Below are 23,947 nucleotides of genomic sequence, written 5' to 3'. Positions count from 1 at the left end.
ACAGCAGAAACACGCTGCTCATACACTGCTACTTCAGTCTTCCAATAATATAATAATATCATATATAATAATACCTCAGTCACACAGGAGACATTTTACCGCAGAGCGAGGAGCTTTACTTTGATACTTTGGGAATATTTTATAACTAAAACTATAATTTTACCTTTTAAATGCAGTAATTTTACTTGTAGTTCAAAGCTAGAAATATTCCTTTTTTAATGACTACAAAATTATTTTTAAACTCCATTTTAAATTATTTTAAATATTCTTTTTTAAAATCTTTTCATCACCCTTATTTCTACCTTTAGCAGTCATTTATTGCTATTATTTTTTGTTGTTTTGTTTGGTTCCATTTCTGTATTAATCAATATGCATGATGATTCTTTGTTTGCTTATTGATTAAAAATAAATAAATAAATAAATAAAAAAAATAAGGATCTCCCTCAACTGATTTCCTGAGTCTTAAATAAAGGTTTGGAGTTGAATCTTTTTCCTCTGACTCTTGAGCTGCTGCAACATTTGAATTTCTGCAGTGTGGATTAATAAAGTCTTAATTTAGCTTTAATCCACTGATGTTCAGCTTTACAGGAGAGTGAAGTTATAAATTGTGGACCTGCAGTCACTTCATGTCATAATCATGTCACTGATGTCTGATAAAGTGACGAGCTGCTGAAGCTACATGTTTAAACTTCCTGATTACAAGATTTAATGTGAATCCACAGAAAACAGTCACAGTGATTTATTTGTCTTAGATTCATGTCGCTAGCTGTCAGAGCTGTCAGAGTGGTCTTTATATGGATGAGTTGGTTCATATCTTATAAACTTAACACGTTTTACATCTAAAGGTCGATTATATAAAGTAAATACTGACTGTCAGATTAACAGAAGAATTTAAATTCTCACTGAGATGTAAAGTCCCAAAACACAAGTTATATATCGGCAGAAATTAAATATAATATAATCAGTCTGTTTTCTGTTTAGTTTATAATCACTTGAAATAAGAATCGTTGTGTTTTTGTTACCTCAGAATGAGCCGTGTGTATCTACACAGGGAGGAGTCCTCTCCTACAGAGATCAACATGTTGCACCGCCATGTTTCTACAGTAGCCCAGAGCGGACAAACCAAACACTAGCTCTTGAGAGGGACATTCGCGTTTTGTGTGCGCGTTATATTTCGGTTTTTAACTCCTTCGTTGTTGGGAATTATTCACGCTATAAACATTTTCGTTCAGAGGCTCTTATTTTGAAGTCATACCTTTCACTTAGAGACTCTTATTTTGAAATCTTGTTCCGTATCGCGAGTTACTTCCGTGCCTTGTTACTCCGGTGTCATTTCGGCAGTGCAGCCATCTCTGGCGATGAAGACACTGATGCTGAAATGATCATTTCCAATGTTAATTCTAATGTTAATAATGTTAATTCAGTATCTGACCAAATGTCTCCCCTTCTGTTCCTTAAAACAAGATGATGTCACAGTCAAGCTGACCTTTGACCTTTTGACCTTCATTATTTGATCCTGTTAGACATTTGTGTCAAGTTTGGTCAGAATTAGTGAATGAATTCTTCAGTTATGGCCAAAAACGTGTTTTGTGAGTTAGTGTGAACTTTGAAGAAGTTCCTGAAGGTGACTTGACTGAAGCCCTTTGCTCCTCCAGGGAGCACAAGTCATTGACGAATGTCCTCCATTCACTCGCTTGTTGGCAGTTTGCTCCAGATCTCCCCAGCTGAGCTCACTCAGACACATTTCTGTCTGGACATCTCTTCTCCAGCTGTTCTTGGGGCTCTTCTCTCTTTTTTTGGTTCCCTGTGGGCTCCGGGAACTGCCCATTGGTCCAACAGCCCATTGGTCCGACGACATCCCATTGTTCCGACCATATTAAACCCGTTGTTCCGAAATCATCATGATGCCCTGTGGTTAAGGTCTGGTTAGGTTTAGGCACAAAAACCACTTGGTTAGGGTCAGGAAAACAACATGGTGTGGGTTAAAATGAAAAAGAAAGTGACAAACACATATTGGAACAACGGGATGTCGGACCAATGACATGGACCTGTGGGCTCCATCACAGGGTTTATCAGGTGATGTCTGTGGCAGGTTTTCTGAGGGTGTGTCCAATCCACCTTCACTTTCTCCTCAGAAATGACCACAATATTGTGATCTGCTCATTGTTGAATCCAAGTGGACGTTTGTGTCAAATATGAAGAAATTCCTTCAGTTATTTTTGTAAATTTTATTTGGTTCAGTGAGTTTGTGACAATTTTGCTCATTTTTTGTCTTAAATTTGGACTAATATTTATCAGTTATTGTCTCGACCACTATGTGGAAGCTAATGAGGATCCATATAAAGAAGAAAGTTGTTCTTGTGAGACTGTTGGAGCTGTCACCACCTGCAAAGACAGGAATCAGGGTTGGGTGCACTGTGTGTCGGGTGGCAGGCAGGGACAGGGCCCTGGGCATGCTGATCCCTGGTGACTGGCTCTGGAGATATTGCATTCACATGAATGAGATGGATAGAAGGTCACAGTGACGCTGACCTTTGACCCCCGACAACCAAAATCTAATCAGTTCATCCTTGAGTCCAATTTGAAGAAACTCCCTTGAGGCCATCTTGACATATTGTGTTCACAAGAACAGACGGACTGAAAACACAATATCTGTCTGTCGTTGGAGCACAGATAAAAACAGGCCTAAATATATTTTTGATTAATATCAAAATGTCTGATATTCCATCTGTAACTCTTCAAATATAGACTACTGTATGTGAATACAGGTCCTTCAAACTGATCTGGTAAATTATAAAACCATTACATACAAAACCAGTACTTGAGTAAAATGTAATTACCATACAGCAGTGGAGGAAGGTAACAAAGTACGTTTACTCAAGTACTTTACTTAAGGAATACTTTACTTTAGTCACAAAGTGACCATTTGTAAATCAGTTACTCACCTGTTCTGTTGAATTCTTCAGTTTTTCATGCATGCATCCACGGTGACGGAGAATCCACAAATTGGAGAAGTCTTCATGAACTAAGTAAACAGTGTCTGTGTTTCTGCATCATCTGAATTCTGGGTTTAAGTATAGTGATGATAATACTTCTGGACTTTTACTTGGACATGCACAGTGTAGTATCGCTACTTTTGCTTGAGTGAAAGATCCTAATTTATCACCCAAAGCTGAACAGACTGTAACTATGATCCCCATAAATTAACACATAATACTTGTACACACATAACATTAACTGCAGGGGCTGAATATTATTTCTGGTCATTTTTATTCATGTTTTCGACAGTACTGTCAGACCGTGTGTTGAGGATAATCATGTTACAACCAGTTGTTTCTTTGTAAAATACCACGGTGTATTTTTACAGGTCGGTAATAAACAGCGAAGAACAAACATGTGATATAAAGAAAAACAATACAAAACAGAAATGGTGAAGATGTTTCCCTCTGAGGGACAGGAACTAGTTTAGGTGAGGATGTCGTGGGCTTGTTGCTCCACCAGCATGGCCATGTTCTTCACGTCTCCGCACCAGAAGTCCAGACGCTCCTTCATGCCTTTAATCTGAAACAACACACAGCAGGTAGAGTCCGAACTTTAACTTCTGATACGGATTTATTTGGTGGTTTATTTTACTGATTTCTGCAGATATCGTGTGTTGTTTTTGCCTTAATTCCCCCTGACAGGCAGGTCCTCATCACTATAAAGTCCATTTTAAAATCTTTATACAAATTTAAGTTGAAGAGATTTAAACTCCAGAAACAGACTTGACAGATTTAGCTTGATCATTCCAGTCGAAACGACTCATCACATTGTTGGACTATGAACAGCCGACTAGCAGCAGGGGCTGACAAAAACGTTAACAACCAAACATGAAGCAGGTGTGAGAAGAATAAATATATCAGTAGGATTCACGTCAGATGATAAAAATCTGTTCACATATGAAGCAGACGGAGGACTTACCTGCTGCAGGTCCAGCACTCTGGGCTGCACCCAGGTCATCTGCACCTTCTGGTCCACCTCATCAATGTTCCCTTTGATCAGGCCCACAGACAGAGCCTTCATCACCAGCAGCTCCACCTGCAGGAGACAGCCCATCACTTCTCTTTAGAGTCTTCCTCACAAACAAATACGTCTTCATTTGGATTAAACAATGTACAAACTACTGGAGGATCTGAGGCTCCGTGCTGCAATTAAAACATCAAGTTAAGGTGAGACTCAAAGAGGATGATGCTGGTCAGCGTCAGGAAGGTTTTATTGACATTTACCGATGAGCTGATTAAACAGACTTGTCTTCTAACTGACCTCATTAACGGGGATTTTGGCACTCTGAGCGATCTCAGTGAAGGTGAGCTGTCTGTGGTTTGCAGGACGAGTGAAAGTCATCTGGAAGAGAAAGGAGACATATTAAAGGGTTTAATATTCCTGTTTTTTAACCTTCACGGTGACATCATCTCTGTCACATACGAGGTGTGAGAAAACGTCACAGAACTGGATAGTTGTTGTTTGAGAAAGCTGCTACTGTCCAGTCTGAGCAGAGCAGCGCCGAAAGGTTCAAATAAATATTCCTTTTAAAATAGCTGCTGAAATCTCAGTGACACAAAGATGATGTGCGGGAAAAGTTAGCTTGTTTGCTAAGCAGACCAACATCGTTCATTCATTCATTGTCCTGCAAGCAAGCCAGGTGCCGTCTGTGGTGACTTGACCAGCAGACTTCACTACAAGCTGATTGGCTGTTGAAACGGGTGACAAGCTTTACGTTCTAAAATCGATTTGACCAGCTGAGTTGCAGGTGACACCATCAGCCGGCATGAGTTGCGCTCAGACCAGCTTGTTCACACCACTGCTACTTTTCTCTGCAAAATTATAAAACCATTTTGACTTGTCGTGAACTGTTGCTCTGAACTGGGCTTTAGGAAACACTGGAGTGGCGTGGGCGCTCATCGTAAACGTGGCTGAATGAAGACATGTTAGTGTGGATGTAGCCTGAGTCTCACTGTCTTTTGGGACTCACCTCCATCACGCAGAGCAGCTGGATCTTCTGCATCAGTTTTGCTTCATGTGCTGCGAGATCAGGCTGGAACCAAGAGGAAAATAAATCAGACAGGAGTCAAATATCAGTGATCATCATGTACAATCCTTTGACCAGGTTCCTGACATTCAAATCTGAAAGCTCAAGTTTTATTTGAGTAGAAAATGAACCCCATGGATGCTGTTTCGATGTCTTTGTACTATGTTAAATGTTGACATTTGTCCAGTTTGGCTCGATTACTAAATGTCTATTAGCACAACGCCAGCTCTGATCTTTCACTGTGCTGTTTAGCAATTAACTGCTTAAGTTGTCTTAGTCTTTAATTTGTCACCTGTCTGCACCTTTAGTCTGCATGTACTGATTTTTTAAAACAGCCTGTACACCGTGTGACCTCTGGGTAAAAAAAGTCCACAAAAAACCAAACTATCCTCAGTGTTTTCATTTAAAATACTAAACTGTTAAATATATGAATTACCAATCACGTCTAACAAACGGCTAAATGATGGACGCTGTAGGTGTGACGTCATTGGAGAGCATCTTTTGGGTCCTGACATGCTGATCAGAGTCGACTCGGCCAGATGTTTAATGTCAATGTTCCGCCGTATATACAAATGTTACCCACCTGTTGGCCCCAGGCAGATTTGAAGCTCTGGAATTTCTCCACGTTGCCGCCGTTGAAGGCGTATAGTGTATCAATGAGCCACTGTTTGTCTGTGTTCCTCAGTGACTCCAGCACAGGATGCATCAGCTGCAAAAACACAACAGCAGAGGTCAACAAGCTTCAGGTGAGACAATGATCAGCATTGATTAACAACACCCAATGACCACTGTGTTAAATCCCACCAGCTCTCCAAAGTTGTAAACTCCTTCTCCCAACAGTCCGGCCAGTCCCAGCGTGAACGCCCTCTCCTGCTTCTCCGTCTCTGAGGAGGAAACAACGACATCAGATCATTCAGCCACTGATGTGACAGACTCCATCAGACTAAGTCCAAGTGTCTGCTCACCTGGAAGGTCTTTAATATCCACACATCCCAGGTAGCGCAGAGCGTCCTTGTAGTAGGAGGCGTGGTTCCCGATGATGCGATAATATTTGCTGGAGAGGTCATAAAACCGGCCGTGGACCGACGTCACCCCGGGCAAGTTATTCAACATCTCCTCAACTTCTTCAATGATTTTCTGGAAGTGTAAAGACAAAGTGGGAATAAGTGTTCACTGTGGATCAGATTTCTTTGACATGTTTTGTGTTTTTACCACCAAAGTTCTATCATGCTTCATATATGTACATCAACATGCACTATCTGGTTAGATGCTAGACTGCTTTTTGTTGTCATGACGTTGAATATAACTGACTATAATCCTGTTTGCACTGAACACGTGGATGTGAACTGACTGACACTGGAAAAAAACATGTTAATTTGATGACTGCAAGCCGGGATTTTAAGTTATGGGGATCATCTTCTTTTAATATTAATTCTTAACAGATTCATGGTTGTTTTTCCTTGAGGGACATTAAAATAAAACTTTCACATTTTTTATACAAAGTGCATCAGTCGGGTTCAAAGAGTTAACTGTTTGGCTGCCATCCCATTTCTGAGTTGCTGCTCTGCCAAGTTGCCATGTTTACTTTACATACAGTGCAGGAGTTCATAAAAACAGGGAGGAATATATCAGATGTTGTTTGACCGCTGCTGATATTTAAGACAGATTTAAGGACAGAGGAGAAAAAGCAGTGGCGGTTGCTCTCCACTGTGTACGTTTTGTTGCTTTTTTGAGAATGGCAGCAACCCCCAACCAGTTATTTCAGGAAGAAATTAGGAATTACACACCCGTGTGTGAGTCACATACACTCCTGTCATCTTTAACAGCTGTTGGTGTTGTAGACACATCACGTGTGAACATCACCAGCAGCTTGACGTTCATACCTCGTTACATGTGAAAGCGGTGTGAGCTGCGTTTTGCGTCAGCAGCTTAAATTAAGAAAAGGAGAGAGCTGAGAGTTTAGGAGCTTTTTACCTTTGTGGCAGGAAGATCATTGATCTCCAGTTTCAGACTGCCGATAGAGGTCTTGCAAAGAATGACGGCTTCATCGCTGCTTTTCACCTGAAGCAGACGGAGACACATTTAAGTCTGATCACGTTCATCATTTAATGTATATTTTAAAAACTGTGATGTATCACTCAACGTACCTTTTCCTTGGTCTTCTCCAGAAAAGTGATGGCATCTTTAGGATCTGGAAACAAAAACATTTTTGTAAACACTAAAAAATATGAAGTTTATTCTGCAGAGAAATAATTCCTGCTGCATCTCGTTGTTCTCACCTTTCATCTGTCTGGCAACATACAGTATAATCTCCATGAGGGACAACGGGTTGATTCTGATAAGGGGGGGCAAAAATAACAGATGAGCATCGAAACAAGCAGGAAACAGTGAAGTGCTACATGTTAGACTGAGTGTCTGAGAAACTGTGATCTCACCTGTGTTCAAAGTCACTGAGGAAATTGTCGTAGAGCTTTAAGAAGAGAAAAAGGAAAGGAGGAACGGTCAGGTCACAGAAATCAAAATGTTTAATGTTCATTTTGTTACAGTGGCCACTAATATTAACTTGGATTTTGATATTTTTATAGTCAGTGTTCCACATTTATAGGGAACATTTGCAAAAGGTTCCTCATATTATCTAAATTTCTGTTGGTACATACAGCAGACATTACAGATGCAACTATGTGGATGCTCATGAAGATTGATGTGATTGTTGCATCCTCACTCATCCATTGTGGTACAAGTACATGTGACTGTGGTGTAGTTACCTGTATGAGGCCATCTCCTGTCTTGAAGTAAGGATCTTTAACAAAGTCTGTCAGCCTGAGAGTCAACTGGTGCCACAATCTGTCAAGACAAAAAAAACACAGTGTCTGTGATCATCACCGGTTCATCTGAATTCCACTGCACCACTCCAGCTGTCTGACAAAAACTACACCATGAAGCACTTTTTACTTAAAATACATCAAACTAATGGACATTTTGTACAGAACAAACTTTCACACACAGCTCCTTTCAGGTCATCATTTTCTCTTTAACCTTCATGGTGATGTTCAATCACAAAACAGCAGTGGTGGAAAAGAAGTATTCAGATCCTTCACTTAAGTTTAAGTTAGAGATGCACACTATTGGATTTTTTTTTGCCGATATTCAATGTTACAACTTATGTGGCCAATAACCAATACTGATATATATCCACTTTTTTCTCCACCTGATTTTAGTGATCATCAAGTCTGTTCTGTAGTGGAATTAACATCATATTATGCATGCCTACTCTTACCATGACGGCCCACCAGCAGATGGAGACATGAAATACAATACTCTTCAGTATATGTGATATTCATTTATTGTGTGAATAAGAAAAAGCATGTTGGTCAATTCTGAGCTCAATTTATAGCCGATACCGATGACATAATGACATTGTTGTGAATCCCCAGTAATAGTTCTAAAACCACACGGTGACAATAAGCCACTACAAATAGTCCTGCATTCAAAACCTTTAAGTGAAAGTATGTATCAGCTATAAATGTACTTAAAAGATGGAAACTAAAAGTGTGCATGTTGCAGTAATCTGTTCCCTGCTCTCAGTGTTTCTGAATGAAGATTCATGCTGCATTAATGTGTATGCATCATCTTACTGCTGTAGATGTTTTAAAATTGTGCTCATTTTGACTCCTTTATATCCTACTGGGTAGTTTAATCTACAGCAATGCAAAACATTCTGTAAGTTCATCACGTTTGTAGGGTGGCTGTCCTGTGTCAACCACGATCCTCTACAAAGAAAGCTTATCATGGTGTCAGAAAAAGAGCGTTGTTTTCAGCTTTGTGATGGTGCATCTTCCAGCTGATTCAGAAGGGTTTTTAAAGAGTTTATGGAGCTTACGAAGCAGGAGGTTTTTCTTAACACGTGAAGGAGCATCCTAATGTAAATTACAAATATTCAACATCATCACATCTAGAGTGTTTTCACTGTACAGGAAGGGAGTTAAAAACTGTTTTCTGTAGAGTAACTAAAGCTATCAGACAAATGTAGTGCAGTTCAAACTTACAGTATTTACCTCTTTGATGAAGTGGAGAAGTATAACGTTATAAAATTGCATATAATGGAAAAACTACAGTAAATACAGGTACTTTAAATGTGTACTTGCTTAGTGTGCTATAATCCTCCACTGACAAACAGCACTAAAGTTAACTTATTATGTTCCTGTAGTGCAGTGACTGAAGACTCACTCTTAGCATCAGAGCTATCAAACACCCAAGAAAAACTTGTTATAAACTTTGTCTTGCACCTGTCTCAGTCTCGGCTGTTGGGTTAGAAGCTCTAAATCATTAATTAACGTTCATGTTCCTGGTTTAATTGTTTTAAATATAAAGATTAAAAGCCAACTTTCCGCTCTAATCCTTCGCAAGAAACTTGCGGCTAACATTAGCCGAACCTCAGCTACCGCTACCTCCGTGCATGACTCAGCGTGCATTTCCAATGAATGAGCGAGCTAACGTTAGCTAGCCTAGCGTTAGCGGAGCACTTCCAACATTAGCTAGCTGACTTTGGTTTTTATACCTTTTGTTGTACAAATCCTCCAACGTGTGCCACTCCGTCGCCATCTCCGGCGTGGAGCTGTTGCTCTGCTGCTGTTTGAGGTACCCGGTAACATCTTTCATTGTGGCGACAAAGCTGTGAAGTTTAAATCTTTTATTCGGGGATGATGAGTGTTGTTGAATTCCCAGCTAACGTCAAGTAGTAGCCTGCTTGGAGTCTGTGCGCCTGCGCGGCGATGGGGCGCAAAGGATGATGGGAAATATAGTAGGCAGTGTTTGCAAAGCTCGCCAGTGTTGGCTAGGATTTGCTTTTTACGGCAAATTTGATTTCATGACGACGAATCATATTATGTTTATTGCTTTATAACATGGTTTGTCATCAGTAAACGATGATTAAGTAGCACGATAGGCGACCAAGCTCGGTGGCTAATAACTGAGCTAAAGAACGGAGCTAAAGTTAGCTAGGCTACATCTCTTCAAAATCGCCTTTGTTTTTATAATGTAGTAGCCAGGCTATACTGTACATTACGGTACTCCTGTCTGCGTCACAAGGGGGTCAAAGGTCGACTACAAACATTTCAGCAGGCAGACAGTCATCAGCTACATGTTTGATCTGATTTTAGAAAATGTGCTAACAGCTCGTGTCCGCGTTCAGAATCATCTTCAGTCAGTTACAGTCATGTGTTAACAGTTTAGCTCACAGTTACAGCGGTGTCATGGCTTCTTTAGTGAGCTCCTCATTAATGTCACCTGTCCGACTTTGTTGTTTGTACCTGTGCTCGAGGGCAAGCAGGAGGACGCTCTCTGCTAACGGTCAGTACACAGACAGAGCTCAAATTATAGATGTAGTATGATTTCAGCTCCTGTGACTCATACTTTTTTTTCAAAAATAGGTTTGGGTCAAAGGAGTTTGTGTCCAGGTGAAGGTGCAGCAGCTGTGTGCAGGTATTTAAACCTCAGGAACACACACCTCTTTATCAGACAGCGGTGGCGGAATGTAACTAAGTACACTGGCTCTCAAGTACTGCACTTAACTCATATGTGCTTTTTACCCCTCCAGTCCAGTGGAAACAAACACAACAAAACATGCTTCTCCTGCTACTGTTCTTCTTAAGACAAACAAACTATTTAAAAACCCTCCTGGAAGAGCTGCAAAATGCATTGGCACAAATGTTATGTTATTATTATTAAATATTATTATCATCATGTATTTTTTCACAACTAAACAGATAAAGTAAAATCAAGTAACCACAAATTTCATCACCAATTTGTCATTTACTTTTGTTCATAATTTGAATAATCGATTTACCATATGGTCTATAGAATGTCATTGTGTCTTTTTTGTCTAATCAACAGTCCAGAATCCAAATATATTCAATTTATTATAATATATAACAAGGAAGGGCATCAAATTGTCATATATATGAAACTGGAACCATCAAGTATTTGTCATTTTTGCTGAAAAGTTGACTTAAAAATTGTGAAAGTTTCCTTCACAGTTTCTTTGAACCCAAAGTGACTTCTTCACATGTTCTGTTTTGTGTTAACAACAGTCCAGAATCCAAAGATATTCAATTTGAATTTGTGCATGACTAAGGAAACCACAAAACATTCACATTTGAGAACCCAGAACTGGATACATTTGGTATTTTTCTTCAAGAAAATCAGCATTGTTGTTCATTTCTTTTCTATGAATGGAGTAATAGTTAAATTGAGTGGTTTTTGCAGCTGTACTTGTCCAAAGAAGTGCAGTTAAGCATTTGTAATCAAGTAAAACATAAAACCAGATAGCCTTTTAGTGGAGTACAGAAACAATAAGATACAGGATGTTTATGTGATCCTGCTGCAAGCTAATAAAAAAAGTTTGACCTAAGTTGAAGAATATAAGTACAGTAGAGGGAATAGTGGGTTCGGGTGATGAGAGTCTCTGTGTGGTTCAGAGTTGCTCTAAACGAACTGTGATCCTTCACAGACAGACAAACTCTCCGTGGTGGAATGGGAGTCGAGGGTTTTTCTCTCGTGGTGGCGGTGCAGGCGAGGAGCAGCAGACCCTGGAGGACATCGCCAAGAACATCAGAGAGCGGCAGTTCAAGAGGGTGGTGGTGATGGCCGGAGCTGGGATCAGCACGCCGAGTGGCATCCCAGATTTCAGGTAAAAGGTTCGACATTTGTTTTTTTATTTCTTTAAATCTGTGTTTCCTCCCTCAAAGAGTGTCAGATGCTCTCCTTTGGACTTAATATGTCAGTAGCTATAAGCTGCATTGATACGGTGCATTTGAACTAATTTTCTTGTTTAATTCTTTATGTAATTCTTGCATTATGTAGTATATATATTGATGTGCAAAAAGCCACACAGCAACTCTTCCAGACATTAAAAGATGTGATATTTTGTGGGTGTTCCCTTAAATACTGACTGTATCTATGTTGATCCAATGATCAACGACCCCCCTTTCATTGATGCAAAGTGAAAATGTCGACCATTTTTAAGATACGCCTTTTTTTTAAATGCCCATGGCACGTCAGTGTCACCACTTCCATCCAAGCGTACCACTTTCCTAAGCATTCAAACACTGCTAGCAGCCTAGCGCTGACAGTGGCAAGCAGCTAAGAAAAAGGCAACAAGGATATTTACTGGTATCTTCTCATATCGATCACAGGCTCCTGAAATGAATCAACTTAAAATCTTATCAATCATATCAGACTTTGTGATGTCAGCAAATATATTGTTGTCTAAAAATGATACTGTGATGTTATATAATGATATTTTCTATTTGTCTTGTAATTCCTCTGTCTGCATATGTAAAAGCAACAGTAACATGACACAGTGTCCCTCTGCGGATCAATAAAATATTTCTGATTCTGATAATTATCAGATGTATTGAGCAGATTGTTCTCTCGCAGGTCTCCAGGCAGCGGTCTCTATGACAACCTGCAGCAGTATGACCTGCCGTACGCCGAGGCCATATTCGAGCTCACCTTTTTTCACCACAACCCAAATCCCTTCTTCGCCCTGGCCAAAGAGCTGTACCCAGGGAACTATCAGCCCAACCTGACACATTACTTTGTGCGACTGCTTCATAAGAAGGGTCAGCTCCTCAGGATGTACACGCAGAACATCGACGGCCTGGAGAGATGTATGTATTTATACTGAGTGCTTATGGAAGTTACTACACATCATTGAGACACATGTTCAGGCAATTCTAAGCCACCATGCTTGTTTACTTGTGTGTATAAAGTGGCAGGGATTCCTCCTGACATGTTGGTGGAGGCTCACGGTACTTTCGCCACCGCCACCTGCACCGCGTGCCTGAGGAAATACGAGGCAGAGGACCTACGAGTGAGTTAAAGCCCAAACACCAGCTCCACATGTGCAGCCAGCCCCCACGTTTATCAGAATGTTTAAAATACTGTTATTCATGATGTTGTTTGTGCCAAGGTGAACATTAGGCACATTCCTCAAAGTGAAAACTTGGCATAGATTATGAGACTTTATCTTTATGTTAGTTGATTTTGTGCACCTGTATTAGGGGGAGTCTTGTAGACACAGTTGAGCACCTATTGGTTTCTTCACAGTCCCATTAAACAGGTCTCATATCACATAAGTTTGTTATTTTACAAACATATGAGGTTTACAGCTCACAAAATCTGAGTACTATTCCTGTTGTGCTTCATTTTACACAGGTGTACTGTTCTGAATTTGTGATTCAAGAAAAAAATCCCTTAAATTCAGATACCACTTTAGACCACTGGTTCTCAGCCCGGGGGCCTCGACCCTACTAGGTATTTTCAAAGCTGTACATGGGGTCGCAATAACTGTTGATTTTATGAGGACTTAAGAAAACTTTTTAAAAATATATACAGCCGGCCAAAATTTCAGCCTTTTATTCACTCAGAATGTCAGGAACACTCATCTCTGATTTAATATTCAGAGATCATATTTGCTCAAAATTCATCCAAATCTCTCATTTTACACTCACAGTTACTGCCTTCACTATCTGGGTTAATTATGCAGTTCATCAGTTTTTCTGTTCTGTTGTTGTTCTGCATTGAATATAATATGAGATATCCATAAAATGTCACCTAGTCAGGAGTCGTCACTTTCCTAAGGTTGGGAACCACTGCTGTAGACTGTAATTTTCTATCTTGTCTCTATGTGTCATCAGCCAGATATATTGAGAGGGACGGTCCCAAAGTGTCCCACCTGTAAAGGCGTTATAAAGCCCGACATTGTGTTTTTCGGGGAGGAGCTTCCACATCACTTCTTCAAGTACCTCACAGACTTCCCGCTGGCTGACCTGCTGATCATAATGGGAACTTCACTGGAGGTGAGCGTCACTGCCTTCAGACCACATACCGTACCTGTAATCTGTGTTTTTTTCCAGCTGAGACGATGTGTTACGGTGAGCGATAACATGAGGAGGGACGGTTTAAAGATGGAGAACAAACATGAAAATTGGCTCTCTGTGGAAAATCTCTTTGTATAGATCATATTTTTGCCTTTATCAGTTTACAGCGACGATGCTGACAGGAAACATGAGGAGCGAGTGGAATATGACTTGTTTCGATCACCAGGAAGCCCCTGAAAATAAGGATTTAAAAAAAAAAAAAATCAATAAATTTAGGTTAAAAAAATTATTTTGCAAAAGACGTAAAAAAAAAAAAAAAAAAAAAGCAGAATAAGTCTGTGCTGTGGTTCTTGTCACTTAAAAAGTTGCAGGTTTTATTTTTGAAGAGAGACAGGATGTGACATCAGATGTTCATCAGAAGTAAGCTCTGCAGTTTGTAGGAAAAAAGGCATAGCTGTCAATTATACTCATTTTTTTCTGCAGGAAAATATTTGGGATTTTGATATGAACATACAAGAAAATACTGTATTGCATTTATCGTCAAGTAGTTGTGAACTGATAAAAATACACGTTTTATCAGCTGGATCAGGATCCGTCACCTCAAACTCAGAGTTCCTGGTCATAGTAATTCTTAATAGTTTATTGGCAAAATATACTGAGTCCCAACTAAAACCACTGTAGCTGTTAATCCTGGTGTGGGCCTGGACCTTTGTACGTGTTACCTTCTCTTTCTCCATCTATTTCCTGTCTGCCTTTCCACTATAAACTGTTAAAATAGCAAAATACCCCCAAAAAGTCTTAAAAAAAGATTTAAAGTTTATTTGTACACCTGAACAATTCGTCTTTAAAAGCTGCAGTTTATCTTTTTGCCCTGCAGGTGGAGCCCTTTGCCAGTCTGGCAGGAGCCGTGCGCGGCTCTGTACCCCGTCTCCTCATCAACAGGGACCTGGTGGGCCCGTTCGCCTGGCGCCGCCGGCCTCAGGACGTCGTTCAGCTGGGTGATGTGGTCGGCGGTGTGCAGGCCCTCGTGGATGCGCTCGGCTGGACTCAGGAGCTGGACGCTCTGATGGCGGCTGCAGCTGAGAAAGTGAGTGTGTGTCTTGGTTACATGCACACATTTACATTATAAATCTTCAGCATCAGAGTTCCCATGAGGCTTTTGGGTGTAACTTTCTCCGGCTCTGTTCTATGATCAGTGCAAGTATTTAATCAGACAGCCGGGAAAGTTAAGTTGAGGCTGTAAAAACAAAACAGTGAGCTGAAAGACAAATCAGAGCTGAGGGGACTGTGGAATCAGGACTAATCACTTAAGAAAACATACTGTATATACATTGTTAGCACCAATTAGTGCAGCCTGAAAGACCAGAAGCTTGGCTGTTAATTGAATACTGTCATAAGTGTGCAGGAAACGTCTCATTATTACGGAAGCATATTGCATTTACTTGACAAATTTAAAAAAATTTGTTTTATTGAGTAATTTATTCTGTTTTTTGTGGTATTTTTTTTTTGTTTGTTTTTCTGAGTATTTTTTTCTGAGTTAAGAGAGCAATAGAACAACAGACGCTTTTATTCCTTTCTTGAGAGCTTGATATAATGGAAGCAAACATGACCCGCTTGTTTAGTTTAATCCAGTTTTACTTTGTTTTGGGTTTGAGACACTGGGAGACACTCTTGTCTTTAAGTCATATAGATGGAGTTATCAGTAGTTTGTCGACTTTACGCAGGCACCCGTCACTTGCAGGTGCCAGGTGGGAGCTTCTCACGAGATTTTGAAGTGTCTCGTCTCCTCGTTCAGGAAAAAAAATTACCACGAAAAACAGAACAGCCATGGATGCACACTGGGTGGCGCTGTTCTGATATTTTGAACTTTAGGGTCTAAAGGCAGGAACAACATTGTTGTCATCGGGTGTTTCAGCCCAGAAGAGCAAAAGGTTTTTGACCGCTGTGGCGTGTGACAGTGTGTAATGTGCTGTGTGTTCAGTTTGGATAAAGGAAAAAAGAAATAGACATTTATTCAACATGTATTTGGTGGTGTGAATAAATCCAAATAAATAAATACCTGCAGTTTATTGTTTGAGCACGACACAACAAAGGAAGCTGTGACATCAACCGTGCAAAGCACTTCAGCCTGGTCAAGCCTGGAGAAACATCCATGTAGCTGCAAGTAAAAGGCTTCGCTCCTACATAACATGTTGCTGACCATGTAGTATCTTAGCTGTGTGTTGTGTGTGTAGTGATCCTCTCAAAAGTAAACACACACACACACAGTGACTACACACAAAGCACAACAGGTTTTTGGTGATAAATTCCTGCAGTGATTTCTTGAAAAGTTATTCCTACAAACAGAAGCAGGAGCTGCACTGATAAGTTCACTGATGTTATTGTTTCCACTTTTGTGTGCAGGCTGCAACAAAGACAGAAGAGTGAGCAGGTCGCCGCATCAAGCTGGAGGTTTGACTTCATTCACTGCACTCACAGTACAGAAAACACTGCAAGACTAAATCCAGACTGTTTTCACTGGGTTCACGTGGTGACACTTGGATCTTTGGTGACATTAAAGGAAACTCACAGATAAGAACTGCTGCAATGGAAACACTGAAATGTTTCTCAGTCAAATATCAGTAAACACAGGTAAGTGACGCGCAGGGACACGTGGCAGAGAAATCAGGTGCAAATGTTTATGTACAACAGAATACAATGTGCAGCTGATTGACCGTGTTGACTCAATAAGAAAGATGTGCAATATTATATTTTATTTATAAGCTTCTAATTTTAATGAAATGTGTCTAAAGGACAACGTCTATGAAGGCCTTTGTTTGTACGAGGACATTTAATCCTTCTGAAATCACTGGCATCACTGGTTTAGTGGAATTAAAGGTCAAAATGCAGGGACATAAGAGAGTTACTTGAGCTTTTAAAGATTTTCAGGACAGCCTCTCATGCGTAAACGTCAGAGGACTGGGTTGGGAAATCTTTCTGTAATATATACTATGTCAGTAGTGTCAGGAGTTTCCAAAAACATCTGCTCACTGTAGTTTTTATTAAGCAAACTGGAGGTAATAGTGACTTTGTTGGGGACTATTTTCAGTGGCGGATTAATCCACATTTGGTGCTGTAGTGAGTGTTTGTGTCAGGAGGACGGTGTGTGTGTGACTGTGTCAAAATAAACTACAGTGTGTGTGTTCATGGTGATGAAGGAACAGCAGTGTGGCTCACTGATGTGTTTTAACCACAGTAGAGGACGAGGAGACGTCCGGCTGCAGACAGACACACAGACACCTGTCAGCAGATACATTCACTGTGGGTTTGAGTCTGTGGAGTTATTTTGTACCAGCAGAGGGAAGCAGAGATCAGCCTCACCTTGACAACGACTCCTGTGTGCTGTGATACTTGGAGCTAAAAGAGGATTTGAGGATGTTGTAGAAAAATAAAAAGTTGATCTCTAGTATGTTTTGATATGCCTCAATAAAACTGAATCAGAGCAAATCAACATGTCCAGGGAAGTGAAACTTATCATATCTAAAGGATCCCCACACACACACACACACTTTGAGCTGCATTTATAAAGCATTGGCTGCATAATGAAACTAATTCTGGAAGTTCTCCAACAGCTTGTGATGCTACAGTGACTCATTGTTTACATATCTGATTAATTTTGATTGGACACTGGTCTACAGCATAGACTTCATGTGATATTAGATGTAGCCATCGTGACATTACCTACTGGTGTGTGGACTTAGAAAGCACGTTCAATTGCAAGACAATGTGCACTGTTCTGGTTTCTGAGCTGAGCGACATGTTTCCTTGAAACGGTGTGAAACAGGCTCTGAGGTGTGTTTTCTCTCATTTGGTGGGTGTGTCAGAGGTGTTACCCAATCAGCAGCGATGTGATGCCCAAATCATCCCAAACTGGTTTCTTGAACTTGATCTCAGTCCAATAGAGCACCTTTGGGATGTGCTGGAACGGGAGATTCTCATCATGGATCAACTGTGTGATGTCATCATGTCAATATGGACCAACATCTCTGAGGAATGTTTCCAGCACCTTGTTGAGTCTGTGACACCAAGAATTAAAAACGGGTCCAACCTGGTGCCAGCAAGGTGTCCCTAATAAAGTGGTTGGTGAGTGTATGTTCATTATGCCAAGAAAGCCCCTTTGAACTGACCTGAATTAAAACCAGCCGTATTAAAAGGCAGTGCGCCTGCGTAACATGACAGTGTTCAACACAGTGTTTCTGTTTCAATAAATGTTGTGCTACGTTCCGTTGGAGCTGAATGCAGCCCTGTTTAGGAGCCTCAAGTTTGATATTTTGGCCGTCACCATCTTTTTTGGAGCCAGATGTGACCATATTTTGAAAAGAGGATGGAGCTGTGGAGGAGTGAGGAGTGGGTCTGACTCGTATACCTCTTCTCCACCAAAACTAGCATGTGTGTGCAGTTTTTTATAAACACAGGAAAACCTGCTAAAGACAGACAATAAACTACTTTCGCAGACCAGAGCTGTGCACACGACTCTGAGCACACCAGTGTGCTTTGCTTTGTGTGTGTTTTTTTGTAGTGGTGAGTCACTTTCCACACCAACACAGGCCAGAGAAAAGGTTAGTAAACAGGAGGAATCAGCATGGAGACCTGTGAAAACGTGGCTACGTCTTTTTTATGTTATTTATTCACTCCATCACTGCCAATGGAAGACACTTGAGCTGGTCGTTTTAGAGCCATGACCAAGGATATCGCCACGTGTCCTTCACAGTGGTCACCTTTTGTCTCCTGGTGCAGCTCAGTTCACGATACTGTGCCGTGTTAGCGCTTGATCCAGGTTTCTGATCATTCTCTGACTCTGACACATCAGTTGTGTCATAGTTTGTTACTAAAACAAAACACTATGAGGTTAAATGTTCTTGTCATTCAGATCCAGAAGAAATAACAGATTGCTGGATGCACAGATGCAGAAACCATAGAGAGATATTATTATTATTATTATTATTATTATTGCCCAGGTTTCTCATGTTTCATGTAAATGTCATCTCTTACATGATCAAACCAGGATAATAAGGTGCAGTGTGGCCTACTCCATCAGTCCATCTTTCATGAGATGTCTCACACCAATCGACTGAGTGTGAGCTGAATTCAGGTCTGTCACTGTGAGCTCACAGATTGTGATGATCACAGATTTGATCAAATTCAGCTCCTGCTTCAGTTTTTTCAACCTGACTCTCACACCTTGTTCCAATTGTCACCTCCCCTCCTCCTCCTGCTGCTGCTGCTGCTGCTGCTGCTCACGCTCACGTCTCTGTGACAAGAGGAGTCTATTTTATCACTGTATGATATCATCTACTGTAAGGAAAGTTTTCCCTTTAATGCTCGCCTCTGTGTGCCTCCCATTTGTGCCCAAAGATTATATTCAGTATGATAAGGAAAATGCAGCAGCATTTGTTCTGATTGGTCCAAAGTCCTGAGATCTGGTATGTATACACTTGAGGCAAGTATCTGACAGGACAACTCTGAAATGTTAAGAGCAGATAGAGATGCAAATTATTCGAAAGAGACACAAAACAACAAAGAGATGCAGAGTGTCCTCAAAGAGATGTAAAATATCTAAAAGAGACACAAAACAACTACAGAGAGATGTAAGATGACTACATAAAGATGTAAAAGGACCAAAAAGAGACACAAGCTGACTACTACAACATGCAAATTGACCAGAGAGAGATACAAAACTACAAAGAGATGCAAAATGACTACAGAGAGATGCAAAACAACCAGAGACACAAAACAACTACAAAGAGATGCAAACCAACTACTAAGGCATGCAAAACCACTGTAGGGAGATGCAAAGTGACTACGAAGAGATGCAAACTGACTACAGAGATGCAGTGACTACAGAGAGATGCAAAATAACCAGAAAGAGACACAAAACAACTACAAAGAGATGCAAACCAACTACTAAGGCATGCAAAACAACTACAGAGAGATGCAAAGTGACTACGAAGAGATGCAAAGTGACTACAGAGAGATGCAAAGTGACTGCAGAGAGATGCAAAGTGACTACAGAGAGATGCAAAGTGACTGCAGAGAGATGCAAAACAACCAGAAAGAGACACAAAACAACTACAAAGAGATGCAAACCAGCTACTAAGGCATGCAAAACGACTACAGAGAGATGCAAAGTGACTACGAAGAGATGCAAACCAACTACAGAGAGATGCAAAGTGACTATGAAGAGATGCAAAGTGACTACAGAGAGATGCAAAGTGACTATGAAGAGATGCAAAGTGACTACAGAGAGATGCAAAGTGACTGCAGAGAGATGCAAAACAACCAGAAAGAGACACAAAACAACTACAAAGAGATGCAAACCAGCTACTAAGGCATGCAAAACGACTACAGAGAGATGCAAAGTGACTACAGAGAGATGCAAAATAACCAGAAAGAGACACAAAACAACTACAGAGCAGTGCAAACCAACTACTAAGGCACGCAAAACGACTACAGAGAGATGCAAAGCAACCAGTAAGAGACACAAAGTAACTTCAAAGTGGTCACGTCACACTGAGCCTCATGCAGCAGTGGTAGAGGACTGTTCACATGCTCGTGTTCAGGGAGGCAATTGTCTCTCAATCCATCTCTGCGTTACTGTGATTTTAAAATCAGCATCAAACTGTGACTCAGTCGTCGTTTGCAGTGACAGGTCTGTTTGCCCAACATGAGGTGTTTCAGCAGGTGAAGTTATCTGACATTAAAAGACGAGACCGTTCGACCACGTCTACCTCAAACTGAGCTGATGACATCACAGTCAACTGGAACATTTAGAAAGATGACACACTTTATTAGAAAGGTTTCCACATAAAACGTGGATATGGCATACAGTAGGCACAGTCAGTAACCAAACACACACACTATGGTCACAGGCAGTCAAGGCTTAAAGGACAATTCCACTCAAATTTAAGCCTCCCTGCAGTCAGAAACACTTTCAGTGTCAGAACACAGAAACAACTTTTTCACAGAACTCGACCAGAGGATATAAAGACTCTAATGTGCGACGTTACAAAAGACACCATCCGGAAATGCTTCACTTACATTTTCTTATTATAGCAACTCAAAAGTTTCAGTCAACATCATACAAACATTTTAGAAAACAAGTTTTATCTGATATTCATTACTCAGTTAAAAATAAAAGATATTCTTTACAGTGCTGCTGCTTTTATTGTGAGGCGATACTCTAATATTATTGATCTGTCTGAGAAGGAAATACTCGTATGGAGTTTTTCATTTAGCAAAAATAATAGTTTGGGAATCACACAACAATGTTTTACTACCACCATGACAAAAATATTTGATCACTTTCTTGTTATAACGAGTAAAGTTTATAATTTTAACAAGATCCTTGTCACAGCATATTTTTTAATGTCATAAGGACATATATTTCTCCTTATTACTGGACACCAAATTAAGGCGGTATATTTTTAGTTCAAATTCAGTTACTGAAATTATAGTTGAGTTATATATTTATTGAACTATTCTGTTTTTATAATAAGTCACTTGTTTTTAGCCATAAAACTTTGCTGCTAACACAAAATCAATGTGTTTGCTTAAAAGACGGAAAAAGTTTTTGTTATAACAACAGCCCGACTCATCTTCAGTTCAGATTATTATTCCATCTCAACACCGTGTGCACAATGAATGAATATCACATACAGTGAACAGTGTTGTATTTCATGTCTCCATCTGCTGGTGGGCCGTCATGATAAGAGCATGCATGTATATATGATGTTAATTCCACTACAGAAGAGACTTGATGATCACTAAAATTAGGTGGGGAAAGGAGGGGATATATTGGTATCTGTATCAGTTATAGGCCAAATAACATGTTATATATCGGCAAAAAATCCAGTATTGTGCATCCCTAGTTGAAATATAAGTTGGTACATCACAACCAAATTACCAGAAAATATATTGCCAGTGTACGTTTCTGCAAACCATGGATGTGCTACATTTGCACATAATTATGTTGCGGATATATTGAAACTTTAGATTTAAACAGTGCTGTGGTTATAATATTTAATGTTTAAGTGCAAAGACCTCTTGGTTAAGGTTAGGGAAAATAAAATACCCAGTTTAGGGGCACAATCCTTGCTGGAAACACCGCAATGGGTCGCTAGAAACACCCACGTTTGGAGGCTGAAAAGACTCCCTAAAAACAGCTAGCTTTGTCTTTTGTTGGTCTGTAGCAGTGGTCTGCAGTGTGGCAGGTATCTTGCCTAGGTGTCACACCATCCGCTATCTCCTCCGCCCAGTGGCGTATAGTTAGGACGGGCCCCAGTGCACGCTATTGTGCACATATGGTCTTGTCACATGATCATAGACTTGACACTGGATAACATCAACTTACATATTACCCAGCAATCATGATTGCATATCGGTGTATAACAAAAAATACCAAAGAAAAGAAGAAATTAAGAAATAGTTAATTTGGCAAATTAATAGTTTTAGAATAGATGATTTATAGAATAATAAGCATATGATTTTGTTACAGATGCTATGGACTGTTTTACAAATAAAGAAAAATTAAACATGACAGAGATGGGTTTACCTGTCTCACGGGCGTATATTTAAAATGGCACCGTTCTTAATTTAATAAGAGTTCTTCTTTAGAGGTAACAGTCACTCATAAGGGCCCATTCTCCACCTGACACAGGGCCCCAGTGCAACAGCAGCGCCTGCACTGTCTATATTTACGCCCCTGCCTCCAACCTCCCGATGACAAAGTCAGCTCATATACTACGTCACTTTGATATGATACATATGAGATGTGCAATGTATCTGTAGTTTGCAGAAACGTTCAATGGCAACATTTTCATTGTGCGACTGGGCTGCAGATTATGACAAAAAGACTTCACTGTGTGTCGCACAACTTCAGCAGTTTAACATTTGGAAGATTATTAACATACAAAATTATTGTGGTTGTACGAAAACGTTGATATTTAGCAGTAAGAAAAACTGTTTAATATGAAAAGCATGTAAAAATAATGAAGTTATTTTGGACATGGTGACAGTAATACACTGCAGGAGTAAAATAATTAGTGGGATGATAAACTTTCTTTTCTCTGGAGTAGCAGAGGAGATTTTAAAGTGTCAGGTGAAAGACGTTCACCCTCTCCTCCTCCCTGTGCTATTTATTATATTTCATCCATCATAAGTTTCACGTGTCGCCCTCTCAGCACTAGAATGAATCATATTACTCAGGTACAAAGCAGAGAAAGCAACTCATCAGGTCTCCTCAGCCTCGGTGTCGCAGGGTGTTGATGAGTGTTCACTCAAGGTTTTGACATTATGTGTGAATTAAAGTGAGAGAGCTTTTAAATATGAAACAGGAAGGGAAATATATTCTTGACAACCTAAAAATGACTTTGCAGGGATCTCGTTAACTCCTGTTGCGAGATCGAATGCTAAAACTTCTATCAAGTACATCCTGTGAATTTTAAGGCATATTGCTACTTAAAATTATATGAGTGTCTTGATGAGTACACATGTTAAACTCTCCTCAAACAGCCGCGGTGAGCAGGTTCCAACTGTGGCGTGTTCCACATCATAAACCGTTTTACTGATTCAACACAGAAGAAGTCAGTGATCCGTGACGAAGGAGTCAGTGAGTCAGCCGACTGGATGTAGCTGAGCTTCTCAGTTCTGCTCCTCTGAAGAGAAAACACTTTTATCCACTTATACTTTGTGATATCACACTTCAGATTGCTGCGACCTGTTGCCACAGAAACACATGAAATGACCACGACCTCTGAACAAAACATCACGTGATGGTGCCAGCATCACAGAAACGTTGCCGATCATAAGTGAAGTAGGATCCTTCGTCATGGTGAACACATGAATTCCCTGGTTCGACGTCTTCACACAGTGGGCAGCGGTTAATGTCACAACCCCATAGGTGGTATGAAGAGCGACATATACCGCGTAGGGTGGAGGTCAGGGTGGAGGATGGGTCAAC

At 40.3% G+C, this 23,947-nt stretch overlaps 3 protein-coding genes across 4 annotated transcripts in view; 2 read left to right on the top strand and 1 right to left on the bottom strand.

Moving 5' to 3' along the window:
* Window positions 1-23,947, top strand: part of LOC125880938 (dynein regulatory complex protein 1-like) — a 480,097-nt gene that overhangs the window by 413,741 nt on the left and 42,409 nt on the right. The gene's annotated exons all lie outside the window — the stretch shown is intronic.
* Window positions 3,254-9,835, bottom strand: psmd13 (proteasome 26S subunit, non-ATPase 13). Its single transcript, XM_049564037.1, has 13 exons — window positions 9,627-9,835; window positions 7,834-7,912; window positions 7,504-7,538; window positions 7,348-7,403; window positions 7,216-7,259; window positions 7,043-7,129; window positions 6,034-6,205; window positions 5,873-5,952; window positions 5,652-5,777; window positions 5,012-5,074; window positions 4,303-4,383; window positions 3,961-4,077; window positions 3,254-3,561 (listed from the first exon to the last, which is right to left on the bottom strand). The coding sequence occupies exons 1-13, from the start codon at window positions 9,725-9,727 to the stop codon at window positions 3,466-3,468; spliced, it is 1,137 nt and encodes a 378-aa protein (XP_049419994.1). The 5' UTR covers window positions 9,728-9,835; the 3' UTR covers window positions 3,254-3,465.
* Window positions 9,853-17,427, top strand: sirt3 (sirtuin 3). Of its 2 annotated transcripts, XM_049564051.1 has the most exons (8): window positions 9,853-10,417; window positions 10,498-10,549; window positions 11,577-11,756; window positions 12,506-12,738; window positions 12,841-12,941; window positions 13,768-13,929; window positions 14,828-15,037; window positions 16,354-17,427. In XM_049564051.1, the coding sequence occupies exons 1-8, from the start codon at window positions 10,321-10,323 to the stop codon at window positions 16,375-16,377; spliced, it is 1,059 nt and encodes a 352-aa protein (XP_049420008.1). In that variant the 5' UTR covers window positions 9,853-10,320; the 3' UTR covers window positions 16,378-17,427. The 2 variants fall into 2 exon arrangements, with proteins under 2 accessions (XP_049420008.1, XP_049420016.1); XM_049564059.1 differs by lacking the exons at window positions 9,853-10,417; window positions 10,498-10,549 and having other exon boundaries at window positions 11,643-11,763.

The sequence above is a fragment of the Epinephelus fuscoguttatus genome, linkage group LG2 (assembly GCF_011397635.1).
Source record: "Epinephelus fuscoguttatus linkage group LG2, E.fuscoguttatus.final_Chr_v1".
In the NCBI taxonomy this organism is placed as follows: Eukaryota; Metazoa; Chordata; class Actinopteri; order Perciformes; family Serranidae; genus Epinephelus; species Epinephelus fuscoguttatus.
This window is presented reverse-complemented; position numbering and strand designations above follow the sequence as displayed.

What these genes read in the sequence shown, in the direction of transcription:
- psmd13 (XM_049564037.1), bottom strand. Translation starts at nt 9,727, where the DNA reads ATGAAAGATGTTACCGGGTACCTCAAACAGCAGCAGAGCAACAGCTCC. An exon ending in CTCAGTGACTTTGAACACAG is followed by an intron (nt 7,404 to 7,503) that starts GTGAGATCACAG and finishes CCCCCTTATCAG; the next exon opens with AATCAACCCGTTGTCCCTCA. An exon ending in TTTACAACTTTGGAGAGCTG is followed by an intron (nt 5,778 to 5,872) that starts GTGGGATTTAAC and finishes GTGTTTTTGCAG; the next exon opens with CTGATGCATCCTGTGCTGGA.
- sirt3 (XM_049564051.1), top strand. Translation starts at nt 10,321, where the DNA reads ATGGCTTCTTTAGTGAGCTCCTCATTAATGTCACCTGTCCGACTTTGT. An exon ending in ACGAGGCAGAGGACCTACGA is followed by an intron (nt 12,942 to 13,767) that starts GTGAGTTAAAGC and finishes ATGTGTCATCAG; the next exon opens with CCAGATATATTGAGAGGGAC. An exon ending in TGGCGGCTGCAGCTGAGAAA is followed by an intron (nt 15,038 to 16,353) that starts GTGAGTGTGTGT and finishes TTTTGTGTGCAG; the next exon opens with GCTGCAACAAAGACAGAAGA.